Below are 25368 nucleotides of genomic sequence, written 5' to 3' on the forward strand. Positions count from 1 at the left end.
CCGGGGACTTCCGGCCGGGGACTTTGGGCGGCAGTATACGCGTGAAGTGGTTTGCGGCCTGCCAGTAAGCCCAAAGAAGAAGAAGAAGTGACGTCAGCGGCTTCATTTGCCTAATCCTCCCCCAGGGACTTATTCCGGTGTGAACGCGATCTGTACTTAGTTCATGAGAACTAAAGAGTTCTCATGAACTAAGTTTTCAGGAACCTTTGTGGGAAAAGAACTTGGTGTGAACGCGGCTATAGTTTGTTCTTCTCAATGATTCATTTATTGGGGAACCAGGTGGGGATATTTCCCAGCTGCCCCAGCTGCTGCTGTGTGTGTGTGAGACTGTAAAAGACGAGGCGCTGGCGCTCATCGACAGCACCCGGCACATGAGCCAGGTGGGGGAGGGGGTGGAGGACGAGGACAGCATGGAGACGGACTCTTTCCGCAGCCCACAGAAGGACCAGAGAGACGGGGTGAGCTCATGGTGCACACATCATTTTTGTAGATCATGTTTCCCAGTTCAGGCATACCAATAGGTATAGATTTGATCATCGCTCCTCGTTGCTATATTTCTAAATCATTTATGTCTTGGTCCATCAATGTATTCATTATGCCTTCATACCGTTGTTTGCAAACATCTACTTTCATTACTGTGATAGAGTAGAAACCGTTCCTGCGTCTGATGATGATGAGATTATCCAGCAGCAGCAGCAGCGTGAACACGAGTCATTGTTCTCCCTCTCTCTGTGTCAGGTGTGTGTGTTAGCGCTGCACCTCGTGAAGGAGCTGTGTCGCAGTGATGAAGACGGGGAGCACTGGGTCTCTGTGATGAGGAAGGTTCCCGTCCTCCCCTCCGTGCTCAGCGCCGTGGAGATCAGCCTGAGGTCCAAACACAACCTGTACTTCAGCGAGGCGGCCCTTCACCTGCTGCTCACTCTGGCGCGCACTCCTCAGGTACACGCGCACACACACACGCACACGCACGCACACACACACACACACACCAGGGTTTCCGCTAGGATTTTTTCTCGACGGTCAAATGTCCGGGCAGATTTTATTTTACCGGACAAATGTGAAACTTACCGGTCATATTTCAATAATAATAATAATAATAGTTGTGTAGCAGAGTTTCCGTTAGCAGGTAATTACCGGACTATGAGCAGATATGCTGATGTTTAAAACTCAGTTCACGGGGCTCATTTTGATATTGCTTCAGTTTATAATCGTAACAGATCGAAAAAAATTCAGATTAATTTTTCAATAAATGATTCCACAAACAACAAACAACATAATTATTACATTCAAACAAACTACTTGTAGTAGATAACGTACATTATTCAGAAGTTTACATCAACTTTGAATAATAACACGGGAGAAACGGAGCCTCTCTTTTCCCCTCTCCCTCCCTCTCTCTCCTGACAGCTATGGAGTCAGATTTGGGTCAATATTCTAGCGCGCAAAACAAGCTACTCACGAGCGGAAAATGTGCTTTTCCACGCGCATAAAATGACCCTTGCGCGCAGATTAAACCCCCGCGAGCGGCTATGCGCTCGCTCGTGAGAGAGAGAGTCCTCTTGCTCCCTCGCGGGAGTGTCAGCCTCACTCGCTCGCGGAGTCTGTCTACGCGCGCGTGAAAAGTTTCTGGCACTTTGGGGCCGAGCCACTGGACTTTGATTGACAGCTGCAAGGAAGCCCGGAGTTGCCAGGTTTGATAAATGCCTGAACTACCAAGAGCCGAGGAGTGACAGCTGCAAGATCAGTTGGACGAGATTGAATGGTAAAGTTGTCCATAAAAAACTATTATATTCGTAAAGTGTACAGCTAATATATATATTAATTAATTTTATATAAAACAATATATTTTTGAGTGGGCTGTATCTGTCGAAAACTGCTACTATACTGTCTGCTGTATGCATCTCCCTTACGAAATGAACTATAAATGAACTAGTATTACTATAGTATACTATACGAGTTGTATAGTGTCCTATAGTAAGTTTGTAGTGTTCTGTAGTATTTTTCAGCAGCTATTGTATTACTATAGTTTTTTCTGTAGTGCCATTTTATTAGCTATAGTAGCCCTATAATATTTCAATAGTAATACTCTGTATCTAGATCTTTGTAGTATTCCTATATTGTTTTAAATAGTATAATATATAGTGTTTCTGTAGCATGATATTGCATAGTGAATGCATATTATTACTATAGTGTTTTTGTTGGTGTTTCCGTATTAAGACTATATTATTTTAAATAGTACTACTATAGTATAATATATAGTGTTTCTGTAGTTGTTTTTTGAACACACTATAGAACACTCCTATAGTAATAGTATGATATTGTCATAATGAATGCATATTATTACTATAGTGTTTGTAAAAGTATTGCACTCCTAGAATTAATGTAATTTTTGTATATCAAATGAATTTATATATATATTAGCTCTACACTTTACGAATATCATAGTTTTTTATGGACATATTTACCATTCAATCTCGTCCAACTGATCTTGCAGCCGTCACTCCTCGGCTCTTGGTAGTTCAGGCATTTATCAAACCTGGCAACTCCGGGTTTCCTTGCAGCTGTCAATCAAAGTCCAGTGGCTCCGCCCCAAAGTGCCAGAAACTTTTCACGCGCGCGTAGACAGACTCCGCGAGGCTGACACTCATGCGAGCGAGCAAGAGGGCTGTCACTCTCGCGAGCGAGCACAGAGCCGCTCGCGGACGCAGAGCCGCTCGCGGGGGTTTAATCTGCGCGCGAGGGTCATTTTATGCGCGTGTAAAAGCACATTTTCCGCTCGTGAGTAGCTTGTTTTACGCGCTATAATATTGACCCAAATCTGACTCCATAGACAGCAGTCAGCTCCTGCAGCGCGCTAAACAGAGGGCGGGGCTTCAGGTGATTCTGCAGAGCTGCGTATCTCGGTCAGACTCAGCAGCTGATCTGATCTCTCTCTCGCTCCGGTTACACTTCACTCGCGTTTATGTCCATATCGATCAGATCCAGCTCTCCTGATCGGCCTTTATAGAGAGCACCGATCAAACTATTAAGAGTGAATATCGGCCGATAATGACCGGCGGCCGATCGATCGGAGCCTCCCTAATTATTACCAGACATTTTGACCGTCAGGTTTTGAATTTACCGGTTTTTTATAAATTTTACCAGCTAAAAACCGGTAATTACCGGCTAACGGAAACCCTGACACACACACACACACACACACACACACACACACACACACACACACACACACACACACACACACACACACACACACACACACACACACACACACACACACACACACACACACACACACACACACACACACACCTCTTGTGTCAGGGGAAGAGGATAAGGCTGGTGTTTGTACTTCTGACCTGCATCAGCTGTTTCCGGCTCTCAGCTTCAAGTGCATTCGCTCTCTCGATACAAATGCCTCATAAGTATTTCTTCTCATTTGGAAGCCTCAGGAATGTCCCATGACAGCAGGACACTGTAGTATTACAAGTGTTTAACACTTATTGTATATTATGTCTGGGAGGGAATAGAAAACAATCAAAGTAATGATGTAGTATTTCAAATCAATACTTATTAGTCTATGTAAACATATTTGTTAAAGATGTCAAATGTGAACGCTGCTCCATTCCTCCTGCAGGGGGCAGCAGCTGTGGCTGGAGCAGGGATCATCCAGACCATCTGCCTCCCCCTCCTCAGCGTCTACGAGGGCTCTTCAAACGGAGCATCACAGGTCATAGGAAGGACATAATAGCATTGCTTTAAAATACTGACATAACTTTAACTAATAAAATAACACTATGTCTCTGCAGAGTTTCTCCAGGAAGTCGCAGGACTCGGCCTGCTGGCCGGGGGTCTACCGTCTCTGCATGTCGCTGATGGAGAGTCTGCTCAAGACGCTGCGCTACAACTTCATCAACGAAGCCCTGGACTTCGTAGGAGTTCATCAAGAGCGCATTCTACAGGTAGGACTTATGGCTTATTGCATACATTGATTTATGCAGTAATAAGGGAGGCTGTGGCTCAGTGGGTAGAGTGCTGGACTTCGAATCAGGGGGTAGCAAGTTCGAGTCCCACTGCAGTCAGCATGTCGTTGTGTCTGAGACTCTTCACCCCATATTAGTACGTAAGTCGCTTTGGATGAAAGCGTCTAACAAGTGGCGGTCATGTGATGAGATGTATAAATAAAGAGAAGAGTGGAAAAGGGCTCCTTCATTTCTAAATCCCGTATCTAAAAGTTCAATGAATCAAACAACTTGTATTGTCCAACAAGTAGTTTAATTATAATTCCAATTTGAAAGGATAATATAAAAGTCTAAAAGTAATCAGATTTTAGAAACTGAAATGAAAGATCATGTATTTAACTTGTTAACAGGTAATTGATTTGACTTCATAACAAACAACAACAAACTATATTTTTCTCTAAGCAATATGAAAACTTTATATCAAGGGAGCAGAATATAATAAACATTTGAAGACAGATAGGAAAACAGCTGCTATGCATTTCTGTAGGGGAAGTTCACCGTTCTGTTGTATGCTGTACATCGAGCTGCTGTTGTGTTCCTTGTTAATAACAGCACCCCCCCCCCCCAGTGTCTGAACGCAGTGCGCACCGTGCAGAGCCTGGCCTGTCTGGACGAGGCCGATCACACGGTGGGCTTCCTGCTGCAGCTCTCTAGCTTCTGCAAGGAGTGGCAGTTCCATCTGCCCAAACTGCTGTGGGACGTTCAGGTCAGTCCACAGAGAAGCTCCACATCAGCAGAGCATCCAGCTCAGCCTCAGTATTCAGCATCTCTCTGTCTCCCCCTGCAGGTGAACCTGTGCTATCTGTGCCAGACCTGCACCTACCTGCTGCACAGCAAGAAGATGCTGCACCACTACCTCCAGGTCAGAAACGCTGTGATGGCACACCCTGCAGCATCTTACCCTTATAACCCTGTGTCTCGGACATGAAGAATGATTTACACTGCGATTGTTAGCTGCTATATCTTCCACCAATAATCGAGTACAATTGCTGTTATATTAAGGCTTCATGTTTGCGTTGGTATGTTTCAGGCCAAAAATGGCGAAGCGTTGCCCCCTGGTCCCCTCCCCAGGACACAGCGGGCCCCCCAGACCCCGTCTAAAGAGGCGGCCGGTGGAGGAGAGAGAGAGGAGGCGGAGCAGAAGGCCCTGCTGGCGGTGCAGTGCAGCCTGCTGAAGATCCTCAGCAAAACGCTGGCCACTCTGCAGCACTTCACTCCAGACTGCTGCCAGATACTGCTGGACCAGGTCAGCCGGCTCAGCAGCTCTGATGTCTCGTTGCATCCTGATAGCTGGCTTTGTGTTTTCACCAGCATTCTGACATTTCTGTTTCTGCGTTAAAGCCAATGCAATGTCCCTGTGTTCTGTCAGAGCATGGACCTGGCAGAGTATCGGACCCTGTTCGTGCTCAGCTTCACCACGCCAGCGTTCGACCCCGATGTGGCCCCTTCGTTTGGGACCCTGCTGGCCACCATCAACGTGGGCCTGAGCATGCTGGGAGAGGTAGATGTTTGCTGTATTCATGATCCCCTGCAGCCACACTGAACGCTCCAGCCGATCTGACCGTTTGTGGTTTGTTCGTAGATAGAGAAGAAGAAAGAGCCGGTTTCTCAGAGCATCGCCTCCCTGGCCTCATCGGAGGAGATCCAAGCTCTGAAGTGAGTAAATCAACCTTCCTCTGCTTGAAAGTATTATTTGGAAAATACTTTTTGCTAGCAGCAGGTACGTACGTTCAGCATTCAAAATGGAAGCTGGATCTTTGGTCATGAACATTTTTTAAAAAGATAACAAAGTATAATATGCCATAGAAAGTCATTGTGTAATATGTCATAAAGTCATAGTATAGAATGTAGAAAATATCAGAACAAAAACTTCTTGGTATGCTTGAAATATTAGGGAAAAACCGTTATAGTATGTAATAAAAAATGGCTTCGAGTCAGTTTTGAGAAAGCTTTATTTCCCCAAAAATCTAAATCTTCTAAAGTTCTATTTTATGAACATTAAACGTTTGCTTTCTATTGGACCTGTTTTTCTTCAGGTCGTTGCTGATGTTCACCATGGAGAACTGTTTCTACGTGCTGATCTCTCAGGCGGTGCGCTGCCTCAAAGACCCCTCCACCCCCCCCCGGGACAAACAGAGGCTCAAACAGGAGCTCAGCTCGGAACTGGTGAGGCATTCACCGACAATGATCTAAATCAGAGGTTTTCAAAGTGTGAGGCGCGCCTCCCCTGGGGGGCGCCAGAGAGCTTCAGGTGAGGCGCGCCTCCCCTGGGGGGTGCCAGAGAGCTTCAGGTGAGGCGCGCCTCCCCTGGGGGGCACCAGAGGGCTTCAGGTGAGGCGCGCCTCCTCTTGGGGGCGCCAGAGAGCTTCAGGTGAGGAGCGCCTCCCCTGGGGGGCGCCAGAGGGCTTCAGGTGAGGCGCGCCTCCCCTGGGGGGCGCCAGAGAGCTTCAGGTGAGGCGCGCCTCCCCTGGGGGGCGCCAGAGAGCTTCAGGTGAGGCGCGGGGATTGTCCACAGTACTGAGTATGTAAGTCGCTTTGGATAAAAGCGTCTAAAAAAACATGTAATCACCGCCTGTCAAAGACGCAGACTCATTGTTCCCACGGAAGGAGGCAAAGTTGACTTTCAGTGTGTTGCCGGGAGCATATAAGGATTTATCCACGATGTTGAAAATGTTAACATAAAAAGGTTATTGTTTAATGTTTTAAGGAGGTGACTTATACTACTCAGCCAATCAAATGGATGCAGTCAGTGAGTCAGCACGATAGAGACGAGACAGGAGGAGAGAAACAGTCAGAGTCATTTCAAATGGCAGAAGGTAGACAGCGAAACTGAGCATTTAATTACATTTTCTCTTACTGGACCGCTTTGAAATGCAATTACAGCAACAATAATAATAATTGGGAGGGGGCGCGGCGCTTCTTATGTTCTCTGAGGGGAGGCTCACCTTCACACACCCTGAAAACCCCTGATCTAAATCATTTCATTAATAGAATAAAAAGTCATATTTTTTTCTTTTTGTTTCTCTTTGTATGTTTGTGTAAATATTGATTGAAATAATGAAATATAAATTAGATGAAGAAAAATGTGTTTTCTCTTTGTATGTCAAATGAAACCAACTTTAACCTGAATATATTCTACTTCTTGTCTCGACTTTCAGAGCACTCTTCTTTCAAGTCTTTCCCGCCATTTCCGCAGGGGCTCTCCGTCGTCTCCAGCCAGTGGCATGCTCCCCTCCACCCAGAACAAGCCCCCCACCCCGGGCTCTAAAGCCAGCCACGAGGGCCAGGAGCCCTTCATCCAGCTGGTGCAGGCCTTCGTAAGACTCGTGCAGAGATAGAATCCCCTCCCAGTAGAATTACAAAACCTTTTTTCTGTACAGTTATTGCCCAACTAGCACAACTTTGACCTGCAGTGAGTGTGTTGTTGTAATATTTAATAAAGATTGGAGCCATAATTTCAACATTTCGTTTTGCCAAAATTACCGCCTGATTGTGAAAAATCCAACATGTATTCTAACGAGGTGTTGCTGCATCAGTCACTGACTGTCATTATCTTACCAAGGCCTAGTTTTATAGGTCACTCCATGACCAGACATGTTTCACCTTTCATATGATCTCCTCGTGTTTGACGACTAAACGTAGAAGGAAAGATTATTCTGTCAACTTTCTTTTTCTTATCCTCTACTTTTCTATCCATGTACACATTTTGAAGCAGCTACTACGATTTGTATTTAAAAAACAAACATGCTAATAAAGGGACTTTTGTACCACAACTGTTTCATTCCATTATTTTCTTTACTTGCACATAATTCCTTGAACACACGTTTCAAACCATCCTATACACACTGGCCGATAGAAACAAGTCAGTAATAAAATACACTTTCATGTTCTACATGCATCATATAAAAGAAAACAATTTAACTTGCAGGAATGACTATTTACAAAGGGGATTTCTCTTTTAAAAACATTTTACAACTTCAGTACCTAAAATAAAAATATAGGTCAATCATGTGAAAGTACAAAAAGGCTTTGCTCGAGGAGATAAGGTGCCAGTTTGACAGCAGGGCAGAAAGGCAGGTTTAGTAGCTGCAGTGTACAGAGGCGTCACTACTGTGCTCCTCTGAGGACTCAGAGTGTGGGCCTGCAGCGCCCCCTACTGGCCATTCACTGGGACCTCCTGAAACAGAGGAGGAGAGTTGAATCAGAGCGAGATCAGGCAAGCACTAACAGTGGTTTGAAATATTTAGCCACAGACATGCAAGGTAGAAACAAAACGTGTTGCTCGCAACATCAACGAAAGAAACATATTTTAAAACTGCTTGCATGCATACTGGGACTTTTTTGGGGTATATTTTCAACATTATACTATTACTTTTGTTGACGTACTATAATGTATTTGACATACTATATTATATATATTGTTTTCAAACCCCTAAATGGGCTGGCTCCTGCCTATATAGCCGAACTCCTCCATCGCTGCACCCCAGGCAGAGCCTTAAGGTCGGCTGATAGTGCCTAAGACCAGGCTTAAAACCCGAGGGCACCGAGCTTTCGCAGCGGCTGGCCCTAGGCTCTGGAATACTTTGCCCCTCCATGTGAGGTCGGCCCAGACCCTGGGGTTTTTAAATCAACACTTAAAACTCACCTTTTCTCTCTGGCTTTTGTTTAATTATCTAGTTATTAATTCATTTAGTTGTTTATTTTAATATTTATAACCTAGGATTTTTTAAATAGTTTATACATTATTCAAATATAGGAATAGTAGATAGGATTACTTAAAATATAGTACCTTATATTTAATCATTTTTCCCTTTAGACCCTTGTGGTTTATTCTTAAAAACCCTTACCCACCCCCCATTTTCCCTCTGCGGGTCTATGGCCTTGTCGAGGGTAACGGGGTACAGAGTCGCTTAGATAAGCAGGGAGTGCATTTGACGAAGAGATAGGTTGTTGTGCTCCCTATCTCTGTTTCTTATCTATATCTAATAGAACCGCTCGGGTCCTGATAGATTGAGTGGGGAAGTTCATGAGATCTTTCTAGAGGGTTATCAAGAATAGCTTTTATCCAATGACCTTCTCCCTCTCCGTCTGTGTCTGTGTATTCTCTTGTTCCCATTAACCCAGCCAACTCTTTGTTCTTGTTTTGTATCTATCTCTACGCCGGGATCCGGAGTCCAGGCTGATCCTCTTGCTGTAGTCCTGTGTCTTGGATCCTCTATCCTGAGTTCAGGATTAAGTCGTGGCCTTCGGCTCGTGGCTGAACCTGTCTCTGCGGTCCTGCCTTGGGTCTCGTCATGCTGCTTCCCTGATGGCTCCCACAGGATTGTTGACATCCTCGTGGATTCATCTTCTCATTACAGACACATGCATTTCCTAACATTCGGTCTATATGCTGTAAAATGTATTATCTCTTGGATTTACACACGGCATCTATTGCAGTCTGTCCGTCCTGGGAGAGGGATCCCTCCTCTGCTGCTCTCCCTGAGGTTTCTCCCATGTTCCCTTAAACTGTGGGTTTTCTCTGGAAGTGTTTCCTTGTACGATGTGAGGGTCTAAGGACAGAGGGTGTAAGGATAGAGGGTCTGAGGACAGAGGGTGTAAGGATAGAGGGTCTGAGGACAGAGGGTGTCGTTTTTCTCATACTGATATTCTGAACAATCTGTGCTGTTGTATTTGCTGTAAAGTGTCTCGACTGTAGGTTATTTTTATTATATGTACAGCACTTTGGCTCGACCAAAACTCGTTTATAAATGTGCTTTATAAATAAAACTTGATTTGATTTACTATGACTTTTTTTTTTTTCGATTTTCGACTTTTTAAGACATCGGCTGCTACACTGTAAAAGAATGAGTGAATTGCACTGTACTGTAAAGACTGCTTTTACCCTGACCTTTTGAGAATACTATGACATGACTCTTTTTGTTACATTTTTCTGACATGCTGCACTGACTTTCAAGGATATTTTACTTTACTAGAGGTTCGCAAAGTACGTGGGTCACAAAAAAAGAACACGTAACACAAATGAGGAGATCTGAGTAGCTTATTGTGAATTCATATGTTGGTGCTTGTTTCATGCAAGAGGGAATACCAACGACAAAGGGTCTCATGCATCACTCTCACAGCCTGCAGCTCAACCACACTGACCTCCGAGGCCCGGCCCTCCAGACGGGCCTTTCAGCCCAACTAGGGAGCAGTAATTTGTCTATCATCATTTCAAGTAGAGGAGGGAAAGAAGAAGGATTCACTGGAGCAGAATGTACGACGAGGACCAGAACATTAGTTTGACATTTAATAACGGGGGCAGGCTTTGTTGCTAAACTCACCTCTAAATTGCCCCTGGCTTTCTTCAGCACTCCATGGGTCAGGTACACTGGAGGGGGAATCATTCACATTAAATACAAATACACAGCCTAGTATTTCATACACGTAGAAAGAGCTCCAACGGATTATTATATCTTCATTATCAATTATTTTCAGATCATTTGTGTTATTTATAATTTAGTCAGCAAAAGTTAGAGAAAATTGTAAAAAGCAAATTGTAAAGAACAAAGGGATATTCAGATATATAGAAGGAAGAAACAGAGACAGCTGCTGGCTGTTGCTGCGGTAGATGAACTGTCTAAGTCAAGCAGCTTCTTAAAGGTCATCTCACGCTGATCCACGATGACTCGCTCCATCCCCTCTTTGAGCTGGTTGGTTGTTCGCAGGCGCTTCACCGCTCCGCTCAGCATCCTCTCCTGCTGGGACAGCCTGCTCTTCAGCCGGCTTATCTCGTTCTTCAGAAGCTCATCCTGACACCAAGGACAAGAACATTAGGGTTTCCGCTGCCTCGATGATCCCTAAGTTACTTCATTAGCGGCGGTTTGTGTGTGTGGGCATCTACCTGCTGGTTGGTGCCCCCGCCCCCTGCTGGCAGAGAGACCCTCCACACCAGTTTGAGCATCCGTCCCGCCTCCTCCATCACATGCAACATGGTGTTCACGCTGCCCGAGAAACTCTCCAGATGCTGCTGTTGGACCTACGGGGAAGGACACAGCATGGCCTTTAGGAGTAGGACTCTCAACGTATCATTTGTGCGAGTATTCACATTTGTCTCAAAAAAGTGATAACAAAAAGTTGTAATTTACTTTGACTATTCTTTACTCATTCTTTAAAGTAGTATGTATGACACGGGCACCTGGTCATCTGCAGGGTGCGTTCTAAAAATAGCTAAATCAATAAAGAACTCTCGTCTTGTATGAATACCAGGGGTCTCCTCTCCTCCGTGAGAGAAGCTGCCGCGGGGGAGCATGCTTCAGAGTGCATTTAGACTTCTGATCACTTTGCTGGGAGAAATGTTTCAAAACGGTCTGAAGTGTTCCTGCTGACTCGTCTCCGCGTGCCAGCGGAGCGCCAGGGCAAGGAACCTTCCCAGCTGGGTTTCTGCTCCGTGTCTTTTTGCTTTATCTATTCTCAGAGTACCAGAATGCTACATGGTAACATCTAAACAAATCTTTATTGGCTTCCTCAATAATTCCCCCCCCCCTCGCCACATATAACGTTCCTGTAGCCTGGCTGTACGTCCCGTGTCTACAGGTGTTGCTTACACATAGGGAAACTAGGGTGCACAACAATAAGGGGGCACGCAACAGCTTGATTTCTATCTGACAATGTGTGCCCACCACTTTTCAAAACAACGTGACGCCCATTGGAATTTGGAACATTTGTTTCATGTCCTGTTGTTGTTATGTATTCATGCTATGTTTTTATACAGTTGTTGATGTACAGCACTTTGTTCAACTCTGTTGTTTTTAAATGTGCTTTAGAAATCAAATGGATTGGATTGGAAACAGTAATAAGTACAATGTTCTTATTTGTAGGAAGATTATATCAAAAAAGTAGCGCTCCAATTTCCTCGCGAGTCCTAAAGGTCACCTTTTATGCAAACTGCACGGATATAAAAGATACTGTCCTTGATGAAGCTCCAAAGGGGCGTGGCCAGCAGCAGCTCAGTTACATTTAAAGGGCCAGACCCAGAATCAGAACTTTAGTAACAGGGCTGAAATAGAGGCGTATGAGGCATGCTCCAATGGGTGATCTGTTTGGTATTTTGAGCAGAACACTTCAGAAACATGTTTTGTAAAGATATGGCCCTATAATATATTGTTCAAACATAGCATACGAGATGAGACAATAAGTGTAAATGTCAAGTTTAAAGGTATTTCCTTTTAGGAGCAGTTGGGTTGAATAGGATTACAAAGGGTTTAATAGAAGACAACATGTCGGTGAATGATCACAGAGGAGCGAGGGGGTACTTATAGAACGGACACCAGCTCAGATACCACTGGTATAGTATCATATCACAAAGTGCGAATAAAACATCTCCAAACACGATACCTTGTTGTCGGAGCCCTGCCGTGTGAGTGTGTGCAGGCTCTCCTGCAGGTGTGCGTCCATGCTGCGCGACAGCTTCCGTCCCTCTGAGATCTGCTTACGGAGGGCGTTGTAGTCCTCAATAAGACCCAGAATATGGCGGCCGCTACGATTGGCCCACATGCGGTGGCCGGGCACCAGGCGAGAGGGAGCGCTGTCCCCAGAGCTGCTGCTGAACGAGCCCCCCTCCACCTCCGAGTGAGAGCCACGCTTCTCTTCTGAAAACATGTTTGAAAACACTGTCAGTTGTGACGACATGAGAGCGACACGCGCTTTATTTACTGTTACTATAATGACAACATCATTGTTGTTCTCACCATGGAGGACACTGGTGTGCTCGTTGTGACTCTGAAATGAGTGACGGAGAGGATCGCAGCCATCACGACCTGGTGACCTGCCTCCTTCATCTGAGAGGAAAGAATACCAGTGTCTTTATGCCTCTGTATACTGGAATGGCAATAAGAGGGCCGATGTCCTATATCCCCCTGCTGAGGGGTGAGAGGGATCTATACGCAGACAGGTACACGTCTGGTCCTATATCCCCCTGCTGAGGGGTGAGAGGGATCCATACGCAGACAGACAGGTACACGTCTGGTCCTATATCCCCCTGCTGAGGGGTGAGAGGGATCTATACGCAGACAGACAGGTACACGTCTGGTCCTATATCCCCCTGCTGAGGGGTGAGAGGGATCTATACGCAGACAGACAGGTACACGTCTGGTCCTATATCCCCCTGCTGAGGGGTGAGAGGGATCTATACGCAGACAGACAGGTACATGTCTGGTCCTATATCCCCCTGCTGAGGGGTGAGAGGGATCTATACGCAGACAGACAGGTACACGTCTGGTCCTATATCCCCCTGCTGAGGGGTGAGAGGGATCTATACGCAGACAGACAGGTACATGTCTGGTCCTATATCCCCCTGCTGAGGGGTGAGAGGGATCTATACGCAGACAGACAGGTACATGTCTGGTCCTATATCCCCCTGCTGAGGGGTGAGAGGGATCTATACGCAGACAGACAGGTACATGTCTGGTCCTATATCCCCCTGCTGAGGGGTGAGAGGGATCCATACGCAGACAGACAGGTACACGTCTGGTCCTATATCCCCCTGCTGAGGGGTGAGAGGGATCTATACGCAGACAGACAGGTACACGTCTGGTCCTATATCCCCCTGCTGAGGGGTGAGAGGGATCCATACGCAGACAGACAGGTACATGTCTGGTCCTATATCCCCCTGCTGAGGGGTGAGAGGGATCTATACGCAGACAGACAGGTACACGTCTGGTCCTATATCCCCCTGCTGAGGGGTGAGAGGGATCTATACGCAGACAGACAGGTACACGTCTGGTCCTATATCCCCCTGCTGAGGGGTGAGAGGGATCTATACGCAGACAGACAGGTACACGTCTGGTCCTATATCCCCCTGCTGAGGGGTGAGAGGGATCTATACGCAGACAGACAGGTACACGTCTGGTTCTGAAAGACAGTTAATACCAAAGGTTGAATCTGCCAGTTAGTTGTTGTAGTCGTTTAGCATCTGCCTGCGTCCTGTCCTCTCTCCTGTGACCTATGACCCTATGTATACACCCTGTGCAGCTAACCCCCACTACCAAGTGTTCAAAAATAATATTGCATTTAATTGCATCCAAGCAAAACTAAAAATGCCAGCAATGAACATAAATGGCTCGTCCATATCATATGACACGTGCCAGCATGTGGGTGTGCCCTGTGTGTGCCCTGTGTGTACCCTGTGTGTGCCCTGTGTGTACCCTGTGTGTGCCCTGTGTGTACCCTGTGTGTGCCCTGTGTGTGCCCTGTGTGTGCCCTGTGTGTGCCCTGTGTGTACCCTGTGTGTGCCCTGTGTGTGCCCTGTGTGTGCCCTGTGTGTGCCCTGTGTGTACCCTGTGTGTGCCCTGTGTGTGCCCTGTGTGTGCCCTGTGTGTGCCCTGTGTGTGCCCTGTGTGTGCCCTGTGTGTGCCCTGTGTGTGCCCTGTGTGTACCCTGTGTGTGCCCTGTGTGTACCCTGTGTGTGCCCTGTGTGTGCCCTGTGTGTGCCCTGTGTGTGCCCTGTGTGTGCCCTGTGTGTGCCCTGTGTGTGCCCTGTGTGTACCCTGTGTGTACCCTGTGTGTGCCCTGTGTGTGCCCTGTGTGTGCCCTGTGTGTGCCCTGTGTGTGCCCTGTGTGTGCCCTGTGTGTGCCCTGTGTGTGCCCTGTGTGTACCCTGTGTGTGCCCTGTGTGTGCCCTGTGTGTGCCCTGTGTGTGCCCTGTGTGTGCCCTGTGTGTGCCCTGTGTGTACCCTGTGTGTGCCCTGTGTGTGCCCTGTGTGTACCCTGTGTGTGCCCTGTGTGTACCCTGTGTGTACCCTGTGTGTGCCCTGTGTGTGCCCTGTGTGTACCCTGTGTGTACCCTGTGTGTGCCCTGTGTGTGCCCTGTGTGTACCCTGTGTGTGCCCTGTGTGTGCCCTGTGTGTACCCTGTGTGTGCCCTGTGTGTGCCCTGTGTGTGCCCTGTGTGTACCCTGTGTGTACCTGGGGAGGACAGCAGGTAGTTGATGTTGATGGTTTCAGAGCGGTGGGGTCCTCGGAGCAGCTGCTCCTCCAGCCTCTGCCTCAGGGCGGTGTTGGTCTGGATGCTCCTCTCCAGCTGCAGACGCAGGTGTCTGATCTCCAGCAGCAGCTCGCTCAGGTCCAGCGAGCCGGAGGGCGGGAGGGGGGCGGGCTCCTGGGACCCCTCCCTGCGTTCAGCTGTGAGAACAGGAAAGGTTCAGAGAGGAAGCAAAACACCAGAGATCCACTTCAAACAGTTTCACCTGCACTCTCTTAACGCTCTGTGACTCTTAAAAAAAGAAAATAATGTAGTCACGTTGTTTTCTTCAAGATTTGTCTTTTACCAGACTATCTTCAAAAAACTAAACAAAGAAGACTATGTGACAACGCCTGCACTTCATGTACATTTTGATATCGTTTCACAGACTTTAAAGTCTGAGTTAGGCTACAACAGGGTTTCCACGCTTGCCTTGAATTTGAAATTTTTTGAAAAAAATGCCATGCTACCTCCTGATTTTCCAGGTACCATATTAAGTGATGATCTATAGGCCCCTGAAGCTTGTGAAGTGTGACCTGACCATCTTCATGACCCAGCAAATCTCTGCTTCAAATACAGCTTGGCTTGAAAAAAACGTTTTCCCCTGAGCTCCAGAGCTTTTTTCCGTAGGCTGTTCACTGCTGGTACTGGGCACCTGACTGTCACTTTCGATATCCTGGCTTGTTGGGCCGCTTCTTCCCTCTCCTGTTTTTGTAGTCAAGAAATCTGTCATTCTTCTTTCATTATTTAGCTGTCCAGCTAACTTGGTGTGGGTTTGTCCTTTTGAATGGCTCTTGAGGGAAGCGACCCCCATATTGCTGATGTCAAATGACTTGCGGCAAACTTGCAATAAGCCTTGTGGACATCTCCTCCTGGTACCTCTCCAATCCAGTCCTTGTATTGAGAGTCATCTTTCCAATGTGACTTGAATCTGCCGCGTGTCATTGTCACTCACTCCCGTAATGCATCACACATTTGAGATTATGAGTCTTACTAATGAACCTAAAAGGGAAAACATAAGGCTGGTTCCCCTGTGGTTCCTCAGTACAGCAACCCCACTAGTAGGCTTAGCTTAACAGTATAGATGTATAGAATCAGTCTAGGCATGATCAATGATTTTTCAAAAATGTCTCACCCCAAATGTTCCTATTTACTAGTATGATTTTTTTTAAGAAAAAAACGAAAAATCACAAAATAGCTAAAAGTAGATATAAGAATGAATGTTACAAAATGTATCAAGACTAGACTATTCATGTCAACTAGTATAGAAGTAATGTCACAGCCTAATGTGAAAATGTATTGGTAGTTAGCTAGCAATGCAAGCTAGCCAACACTAGCTAGTTAGTTAGCAAACTGAATGTTGGCTAGCAAGATTGCACTCCATGTGCTTGCTAACCATCATTAACAAATCCAAATTCAAAACAAACTCAAACTCAAGTTGCTAGCTAGTTAGCAAGATTGCACTGCTTACTAACTAACATTGATAAACCCAAGTTTACCACAGTTAAACACAGCTACTTACATTTGAGGATAAACTTGCATAAGAAGTTTCACTGTAGATGTCAAGGCTCCCGTGTTGGCTGGGAAATGCATGTATTTGACCCTTCTATTGAGATCGCGAGTAACGTTATTATTCCTGAAGTCCACCAATCCGAAACTATACTTTTAAAGTCCATATCACCAAGTTGCCTGCATCAAATTCCAACATCCAATATACCATATAGTATGCCAAGAGCATGCTCTACAACATGGGATCATCCATTTCTATCTACAGTAAAAGCTGTTCACATGTAAAGGGTTTTTATAAACTCATCTTAATTCTGTGCTCAATAGTTTCATTTTATTACTATTTTACACCTCATCCAATAACAATGTCCAGGACAACTGTTTCTATTTCCATGTAAGTGTTCACTTTTGCTCAGTTTTCATGACTTCTCCATACCTGGAAAATGAAAAAATTAATTCCATGTTTTCCAGGTGCCGTGGGAACCCTGTACAAACTTTGATGAGGGCTTGAAAGATTTAAACAAATCTTTGACATTTAGAAGATTTCTAGTTTTTGTTCAGGCACGCTGTTTTGTCTGACCGTGTTAAAGTTTAAACTGCATCCCGTGACAATAGGTTCTTTCAAGATGTATGAAATTGCTTTACCATTGTGTTTACGATCTTCAGTCTTGATCTTTTCGTAAACTTGCAGCTCTACTCGTAGTGACTGAAGGAGGTGCTGAGAGTCAGACAGCTGCTGCCTCTGGAGCTTTACTTCACACTGAAACCTGGAAGCGCACACACACGATTATATAGTACACGTAACCACACGTAACCAACAATAAAAACGAGGTAGGGAAAGGGAGAGGAGAAGTGATCTGACAGCAAGCTGGACCCCAGGTTTCGTGTTTCAGCCTCACTCATCTGTGTCAGTAGGACCCGGGCCATGAGGTCACAGACCGTCTTTATAGCATCAGATGATCCGTGCGTTGATGGATAAGCCAACAATGATACACTATCCTGTTTCCCTGTCGTACAGATAGTATGGAATAGTGATAATAGTCTTTACAATACTAATTAGTAGCTTTGTGTAGCTTCAGGCTGCATGAAGGGCAGTGGGACGATAGATGCTGCTAGGAGACATTTAGAAGTGTGTGTGAGTGTACCTGTGCAGCTCCTCCTTGCTGAAGTGCAGGGACTGCTGCAGCTGGGAGTTCTCCTGGCTGCTGAGCTCCAGCCTCTCCTGCAGGCGGCTGGTTTCCTGCCTCAGAGCCTCACACTCCCTCCTGCTCTGCTCCACTTTGGCCGTGCGCCTGGCCAGAGTCTCCCGTAGCTTCTCATTCTCCTTCTGCTTGTCTGAAGGAATTAAAACACTTCTATATTAGTGAAAGACTAAGTTTCAGTTAGCTTTAAGCAGCTATTAGCGACATATACTGTATGTGTACATGTTAGATAAAGGTATGGGGAAAATAACAACATCATCAGGAAAACAATCATCTCTCTACGTCAACTGTTCTATTAAGTGAAAAGATGTGTTTTAGGTTCAAGGGAACAAGGTGTGTTTTACCTCGTGAGCCCAGGCTGAGCTGGTCTTTCAGGGTTTGGTTTTGTCCCCAGAGGAAGCGCACCTCATTGGCCAGCTGACCCTGCTCCTCGTTGCCGTGGATGAAGATGTTGGTGGCTGCTAAACACGGGCACACACACATCAGTCAACAAAGAAGTGCTTTAGTGATTAGAGACAAACCCTCATGGCAGACATCAAGAAGGAAACCATCCGGGTGATTTGAGCTGTGGTCACCTGGGTCCTTCTCCACCTCTGCCAGTCTCTTCTCCAGCTGCTCCCGGAGGCGGTCGTTGGTGCGGATGCTCTCCTCCAGACGCTGCCGCAGTGCGCGGATCTCCTGAAGATGCTCTGCCAGCAGGTCTGACACACACATGCACACAGCTGGATCAAAAGAGATGAAGTATTGCACTCACATAAAGTACAATATGAGAGAAAGGCGTGGTTAAAAAAAAGTCTCTCATTGGCACCACGAAAGGTTGAATCTCACTTAAGTGTCCCTCCTGGCTCCCTTACAGTCGAGATGGAAACCACAGCAGTCATGTATTCATCTTGCAGTGCTGCCTATCTTCACTCGTAGCATACCGGGTATGTGATTACTTTCGCCCGGTTGAAAAGGAGACCAAACTAGTCAAATGCTTGTTTTTAGCCCAACTTATCCTGATTTCTGGTAAAAATGCATTTAATATACAGGCTTTAGAATCTCCTCCACCAATGACATCATTCATTTGTCTTTAAAACTCAAGTGAAGGGAAAGTATTATATCCAGTATTATAATTATGCACGTTTAATAGCAACCAAATCCCAAGATGTTACAAAACCATGAAACTACAAAGCCCAAAACACAATGTGTAAATATCATAAGCTGGCACACTGTAGTGAAAGACAAAAAGTGTTGCTTTTGAATTTGACCCCACTATGGTGGGGTAAATGAATAATTAGAAGAAAATAGAAAGTCTAACTTTCTGACATGACCCCATGTTTACCTGAATTCATGGTGCGAGGCTGATCAGCAGCGTTCCTCTGTGAGCCCAGGTCTTCTCCTGGTTTATGGTCTGCCTGCGGTCCTGACCCGTCCCGCTCCTGGCTCTGATCCCGCTCCTGGCTCTGATCCCGCTCCCGGCTGTGATCCGGCTCCCGGCTGTGATCCGGCTCCCGGCTGTGATCCGGCTCCCGGCTGTGATCCGGCTCCCGGCTGTGATCCGGCTCCCGGCTCTGATCCGGCTCCCGGCTCTGATCCGGCTCCCGGCTCTGATCCGGCTCCCGGCTCTGATCCGGCTCCCGGCTCTGATCCGGCTCCCGGCTCTGATCCGGCACCCGGCTGTGATCCAGCTCCCGGCTCTGATCCGGCTCCCGGCTCTGATCCGGCACCTGGCTCTGATCCGGCTCCCGGCTCTGATCCGGCACCCGGCTGTGATCCAGCTCCCGGCTCTGATCCGGCTCCCGGCTCTGATCCGGCACCTGGCTCTGATCCGGCTCCTGGTGGTGGGAGCTGCTCTGGGCCATGATGGAGCGATGCAGGTCCAGTTCACTGCGCAGCGTGGCGTTCAGATCCTCGCTGCCCCTCAGCCGATCCTGCAGTCGCACGGTCTCCCGGTGCAGGCCCTGCAGTCTGCTGACAGCGTCCTCCTGAGCTCCGCTTACAACAGCTGCTCCCGTCCAATCAGAGAGCTGCCTCTGGCCTAAACACATAGAGGTGGTCAATTAATAATTACAACTTAAAAATAGATGGTAATTCCTTTCTGTGTGTCTTTTTTTTTTTAACATAATAATAATAATAATAATAATAACTTTATTTGTATAGCACCTTTCATACAGGGGGTTGCAGTTCAAAGTGCTTTACATCAGTACAAAATAAGACATCAAATCAGTGTAAAACAAGCAGCAAGAGCAAAGCATAAAATGGGATAAAATAATAATAAATAAAAACATAGGTATGGGAAAGCCCTTTCTGGCCCCCATATCATTCCTTATTAAATCCAAAAATGAATAAAAAGTAATGTTGTCTTCTATATGTGCTCTTAAACCAAAATGTCATCTTCTTATTATACTCCATGTTAGCAGAACAAAGACCCTCTGAGACTTCTGCGTAGGGGAAACAGTTTGAGGATTGAACCGGATAGGTGGCACTGAATAATGCAACTTTAAGTGGATTGAAACTGGACACCGCTCTGCCTTTGGTCGGCTTGCTTTGTGGGGCGGGATGCTTCACTGCACCACAAAGCATCTGAGTGGAAAAGAAGTGCCATTACAGGCTGAGACTAGAAAAGAGGGGCTGTGGACAAGGAGTCAGGTCATTTCAATAATTACAATCAATTGTAAAATATTTATTTTTAACCCCGAAGCGTCATTCGGGACAATTTTGGATTTTTAAACTTTCAATGACGTTGGCTCTGTATGGCATCCATGCTGGCAGGAGAGAGCTTTTTCTAAGTTCAATTTCAGCTCCTGTAAGTCGAAAATAACTTTGTATCCGAAATACAGAAGCGCAGATCTTTAAGGACAAAAAAACAGACAATCAAACCCCAATTCTTTATCTCATTACAATTACAGGATTAAATCATGAATTCTATTATAATAGAATTCATGATTTAATCCTGTATATATATATATAGCTTTACATTAAAGTAGTGGTTCCCACTAGAGCTTTTGTTGTTGGTCAAATCGATGTCGTGCTAATCATTGAAAGAACAAAAATGTGAAAATGAAAATCCCCCTAAAACGTACTCTACACTAATAAATACATAAATACAGAACTGAAATTGGTTAGAAGGTTTAAACTAATATGTATTTAAAAGGATGAAAAAAGAGGAAGGGAAGTAACCGAGTTAATCTTGGCTTCGGACTGTAATCAGAAATAAAGAATTGAATGAAGAGTATGTTTGAGATTTACATCTGCAGCTTGTCTGAACATTATCTTCATGCTTACTTTGGGAGCGACTGCCACTGGGTGGAGTCGGGCTGCTGTGGCAGGAGGAGGTTCTGTCTGAGTGGAACAGGTCAGAGTGGGAGCCCTGGTGGCTGCTGGGACTTCGACCTCTGACCTGGCTCTGCAGACTCTGGATCAGACGGTTCTTCTCCTGCAGCTCTTTCGCCAACCTGGAAGGAGATGGGAAACCATGATGTCATGACTTGTTCTCCAAAGGAATTAACAGCTGGATCTGATCCATTACATCATCTCTGCTGGGCGTTGGATAATCACACATCGTGAGGAACAGCACCCGAAAGAATAGACTCATGACTAAAGGTCAGAAACACACAGCGTGAACGATGGAAAGGGGTTCACAGCACACGTCATGCTGTCTGTCAGGACCAAAGCCTCTCACAGGTCCAGCTGTTCCCGGTTCTGCTGGACGAGGAGGCCGACGTGCAGCTGCAGCAGCTCTCTGTCCCCCTCTAGCTCCAGGCGCAGGGTCTCTATCTCCTGCTGGGCTCTAGCCGTGCTGTCAGGAGGATCTGCCATGCTCTGCCCAGAGAGCAGTGATCCCTGCTGGAGCTGCCCAACACTACCCACATCACACACAATGTAGATCCATTCATGTCACTAGTATTAACCACACGTAATGCAGTTGTAACATGGGTGTATTCATCTGGAACAGGTGAAAGAACAGCCTGATATGGGAGTAATATCAGTTTACTTATGGTGAAATATGGCTGTTACAAGGGTCTAATATAATCTATCTAATATTTATATGTCCCATTAAAGGGTTAAGACACAGGAGCTGTTGGACAATTAAAGTGTGCATGTCATCATGTAGCTGCAAAGTCAATGTTTCTGTCAATACATCAAAATAATGAAGCTATTTTAAAATGGCCGATGCTATGATCAATTCCAATCAAAGATGTTACTATAGTCATATTGGTGCTAAGTAGGGATCGACCGATATGGCTTTTTCAAGGCCGATACCGATACCGATTATTAGTAATCAAGGAGACCGATAACCGATATTTGGAACCGATATACATTTGCAGTAAAATCAGAAAATCTTGCTGTCAAAATGTAGAATAACACAAACTCCAACACAACTTCTTTGAAATGCATTTAAGCATATATTATGTTTAATTAACTTTTAAACATCTTACAACTGGTTTCCTCTCTGTGCCCTTTTCTTTAGTGCAGCCATCTGCTATGAGTTAGAGAGAGACAAGAAGTGGGGCTGCAGGCTGACATGCTTAACTAACAATAATGCTTAATTTATTATATCAAACCAATGCCTGTCTGTCAGTGTCTAGCATAAAATCCCAATAAGCTGCTAGCAACTGCAAAACACTAGTGCTAGCTAATGTTTTGCAAACTATTACAAGTGAGGCTATTACAGTATACCTAACGTTAGACTAGTAGCCTCACTTCTAATATTTTGCTAAACATTTGCTAAATACATGTTGGCTAGCTAATGAGCTTCACATATCAACCTGAAAAACTGCGAGGCTTCACTCGCAGCCCCCCCTCCGCACCACTCTGCTGCGAGACGCTGCACGCTGACTGACTTCCATTCATTTGCGTCCCTGTGTAACTGGGAAGCTGATAGAATTGGATCAATAGATCGTGCTGTTTTTGCAACTTCAGCATAGGGGATTGGGATGTTTATTGAACTTCGGCTTTCAACTGATTTACCTTCAAAATACAGGTATGGCTCTGCCGCTCAGCGCTGCTGCTTGTCTGCGTTCTTCGCACCTGCCTGTAATCTGAGAAGGTCCCGCCTCTATGGCCGGCTCCCGCCCGGAAAATCTTCAGTGTTGATTGACACTTCAGTAATAGCCTATCAGATAGCGCTGTGGGCGGGACATTGCTCGTGTACAGAGAGTGGTGACTGCAGACAGAGAAACGGCCGCATCAGAGCCAAAGTGTTATCGGCAATTTTATAAAAAAAAGGCCGATACCGATAATCGGTCAAATGATGAATATCGGCCCCGATAATCGGTCGACCCCTAGTGCTAAGCTTGATTTGCATTCTGGGTGATATTGCTTGAATAATTGTGAATAAATGAAATGTGGTGTGTGTGTGTGTGTGTGTGTGTGTGTGTGTGTGTGTGTGTGTGTGTGTGTGTGTGTGTGTGTGTGTGTGTCTCTTATTTGCAGAGACACCGGTGACCCAGTTGGGGGGCAGAATAACCTTAATGCTTTGGCCGTCACAGAGGAAATTAGGTCAGCAGCAGGGCGCTATTCCAAATCAACAACACACACCGCTCGGGGTCATAAGGCAATTGGCCGGGGGTGGGTGGGGCGGTTCTTTAACAGGGTCATGGGACAAACACAAAACAGCACAGCTGATGGCCCTGAACCTCTCATGGTTACAGTGTGCGGTCCGACCTTCAGAAACGCAGAACTGGCTCAGAGAAAGATGCACACTGGTCAAACACATCTCACAGACTTTGACAAATTACTATCAAGCACCTGCTTCAAATTAAGTTTGAAAAATGATTAGGTTTGTTTTCGTTGCAGCTAGTATCCCAGCACCCTTACAATATAACAAATGAGATGATTCTGAATATTAGAGATATTGTTTTCCACCATGATTAATCACACAACAAACACACAAGCAAATAAGTGAAGACATTGGCAATAAGTCAGGGCAGTGTGTGAGTTAAGACGCACCTGCGAGACAGTTCCAGGGCTGCCACGTCCTCCTTGTCCAGACGAGACTCTCCTATCAGACAGAGGGAAGATGCTTTCAAGGCCCTGTCTGTGAGCATCAGTACCGGGTGACTGCTCTCTCGTGTTCACGTCTTTCTGCTGGTGCCTTGTGCTCTTTCCTTTGTTGAAGCATCCAGACCTTTCTAACAATGGGCACACACTGATTCAAATACAGCTATGTTTAAAACTAACTTAAGCCTTAAACCTTTTTGCGATAGGAAGATGACGTATTTGCAGTGAAACTATTGGTCGTAGGCAAGCAAGAAAAACTTAGATTTGAAATCAGTAGAATACAGTTCAGGGTGTCGTTCCTAATACAAATATTTCAGATTCAGAAAGAGCTTGAAATGCGACCTCACATGGCTCCGCTTAAACCAGAAGTCTCCACATGCCGTAAACTTTTTTTAAACTAATAGTAGGTATTTAGTGAGAGAGCCTTAATTCATTTTGTATTAGTATTTGTGTTGGCTGGAGACACTGTATATGTGTTATGGGCCCAGAAACCAAACAGAATGTATTTACGATATATTACAAACACGTCTGGAATTGTAGAGAGTTCATTCGTCAAATATCAAAACTGTGATTATGCAGAGTGATTCTGATAAGTCATATTTCTCCAAAGAGCAGCTACCTTTGTCCAGACGTCCCTCCAGCCTGTCCAGGATGCTCAGGCTCTTCTCCAGCTGCTCTTTGACCGCCTCCCCCTTGTAGAAGTCCACCTCGCTGGCCTGCAGCAGCTCCGTGAAGGCCTTGCTCAGCTGGTCCAGCTGCAGGCGCTGCAGGGCTCCCAGCCGGCGGCTCTCCTTAACCTGCTGCCTCAGCTGGGACAGCTCCCTGGCCTGCGACTGCACCAGGGAGTCCAGTCTGTGGGGGGGAGGACAGCATGAGGGCAAGCAAGGGGGACAGAAACAACGGAATGAGTAAGATTTGGTTCAAAACATGTGTGCAACTTTCACTCAGTGCATTATCAATATTACAATGTGTTCACGTTGACAGAGAGTGCTGACCTTGCAGGTGAGGTGGAGCGGCTGCGGGACTGCTGCTGCTCAGTGGTGCTTCTGTTCAGAGCCCCCTCTCTGTCCAGTCCCATATTCAGGAGGCTGCTTGTATCCTTCCTCGCCTGGTTCTCACCCTCCTTGTTCTCCCGTAGCTGCCCACTCCTGTCGCTCATTGCTCGGCTCTTGTCCTCTCCGTGTATCATTGCTTGATCCCTGATGGTGGAGGGATCAGGGGGGCTGGAAACTAGGTCACTGGAGAGAGAGTTCCTACGCAGGAGCCTTTGCATCTGCAGGATGAGTTTGGTCTGGTTCTCCAGCTGGACCTTTAGCTGTCTGACTTGTGCCTGGAGCTGCAGAGGGTCCTTAGAAACACCGTAGTCATCATAGACCTGCAGGCTCTTCAGACTGAACTGAAAACAGACGGAAGGGCTTCAAAATGTATTCCAAGTCAATTGTGATCACATTTCTGGTAAACAAAATAAGTAGTGTCGCCTTCTTTTGTGAGAAACGCAGATTTACAGATTTCTCCATTTAATCAACTCGTCTATTTGTGGACCAATAGCTTTAGTGTTAGTCGACTAAGCTGCAGTTATTTAGACAAAGAGAGTCCTAATGAAGGCATGAGGCTGCAGCTGGTCATGGTGTGTAAATGGACAACATTGCTGTGAA

At 46.0% G+C, this 25368-nt stretch overlaps 2 protein-coding genes across 5 annotated transcripts in view; one reads left to right on the forward strand and one right to left on the reverse strand.

Moving 5' to 3' along the window:
* Window positions 1-7795, forward strand: part of nup188 (nucleoporin 188) — a 39120-nt gene extending 31325 nt beyond the window's left edge. The window contains exons 33-43 of the mRNA XM_034095828.1: window positions 280-458; window positions 739-939; window positions 3638-3730; window positions 3810-3962; window positions 4591-4728; window positions 4810-4884; window positions 5053-5268; window positions 5392-5523; window positions 5605-5678; window positions 6059-6188; window positions 7181-7795. Of these exons, the coding sequence (XP_033951719.1) occupies window positions 280-458; window positions 739-939; window positions 3638-3730; window positions 3810-3962; window positions 4591-4728; window positions 4810-4884; window positions 5053-5268; window positions 5392-5523; window positions 5605-5678; window positions 6059-6188; window positions 7181-7360 (1571 nt within the window). The 3' untranslated portion in view covers window positions 7361-7795. The remainder of the gene's footprint in view (window positions 1-279; window positions 459-738; window positions 940-3637; window positions 3731-3809; window positions 3963-4590; window positions 4729-4809; window positions 4885-5052; window positions 5269-5391; window positions 5524-5604; window positions 5679-6058; window positions 6189-7180) is intronic.
* Window positions 7796-7798: 3 nt separating this feature from the next.
* Window positions 7799-25368, reverse strand: part of cdk5rap2 (CDK5 regulatory subunit associated protein 2) — a 46456-nt gene continuing 28886 nt past the window's right edge. For 3 of the 4 annotated variants that reach the window (XM_071205066.1, XM_071205064.1, XM_071205065.1), the window contains 17 exons: window positions 24709-25109; window positions 24333-24565; window positions 23663-23714; window positions 20996-21165; window positions 19053-19748; window positions 18304-18429; window positions 18073-18189; window positions 17672-17861; window positions 17172-17293; window positions 14966-15181; window positions 12752-12841; window positions 12399-12652; window positions 10906-11040; window positions 10675-10813; window positions 10346-10392; window positions 10167-10224; window positions 7799-8199 (listed from right to left, as the gene is read on the reverse strand). In XM_071205066.1, the coding sequence (XP_071061167.1) occupies window positions 8102-8199; window positions 10167-10224; window positions 10346-10392; window positions 10675-10813; window positions 10906-11040; window positions 12399-12652; window positions 12752-12841; window positions 14966-15181; window positions 17172-17293; window positions 17672-17861; window positions 18073-18189; window positions 18304-18429; window positions 19053-19748; window positions 20996-21165; window positions 23663-23714; window positions 24333-24565; window positions 24709-25109 (3144 nt within the window). In that variant the 3' untranslated portion in view covers window positions 7799-8101. The remainder of the gene's footprint in view (window positions 8200-10166; window positions 10225-10345; window positions 10393-10674; window positions 10814-10905; window positions 11041-12398; window positions 12653-12751; window positions 12842-14965; window positions 15182-17171; window positions 17294-17671; window positions 17862-18072; window positions 18190-18303; window positions 18430-19052; window positions 19749-20995; window positions 21166-23662; window positions 23715-24332; window positions 24566-24708; window positions 25110-25368) is intronic. The other variant, XM_071205067.1, reaches the window with a different exon arrangement.

Source organism: Pseudochaenichthys georgianus, chromosome 12, assembly GCF_902827115.2.
Source record: "Pseudochaenichthys georgianus chromosome 12, fPseGeo1.2, whole genome shotgun sequence".
Lineage (NCBI taxonomy): Eukaryota > Metazoa > Chordata > Actinopteri > Perciformes > Channichthyidae > Pseudochaenichthys > Pseudochaenichthys georgianus.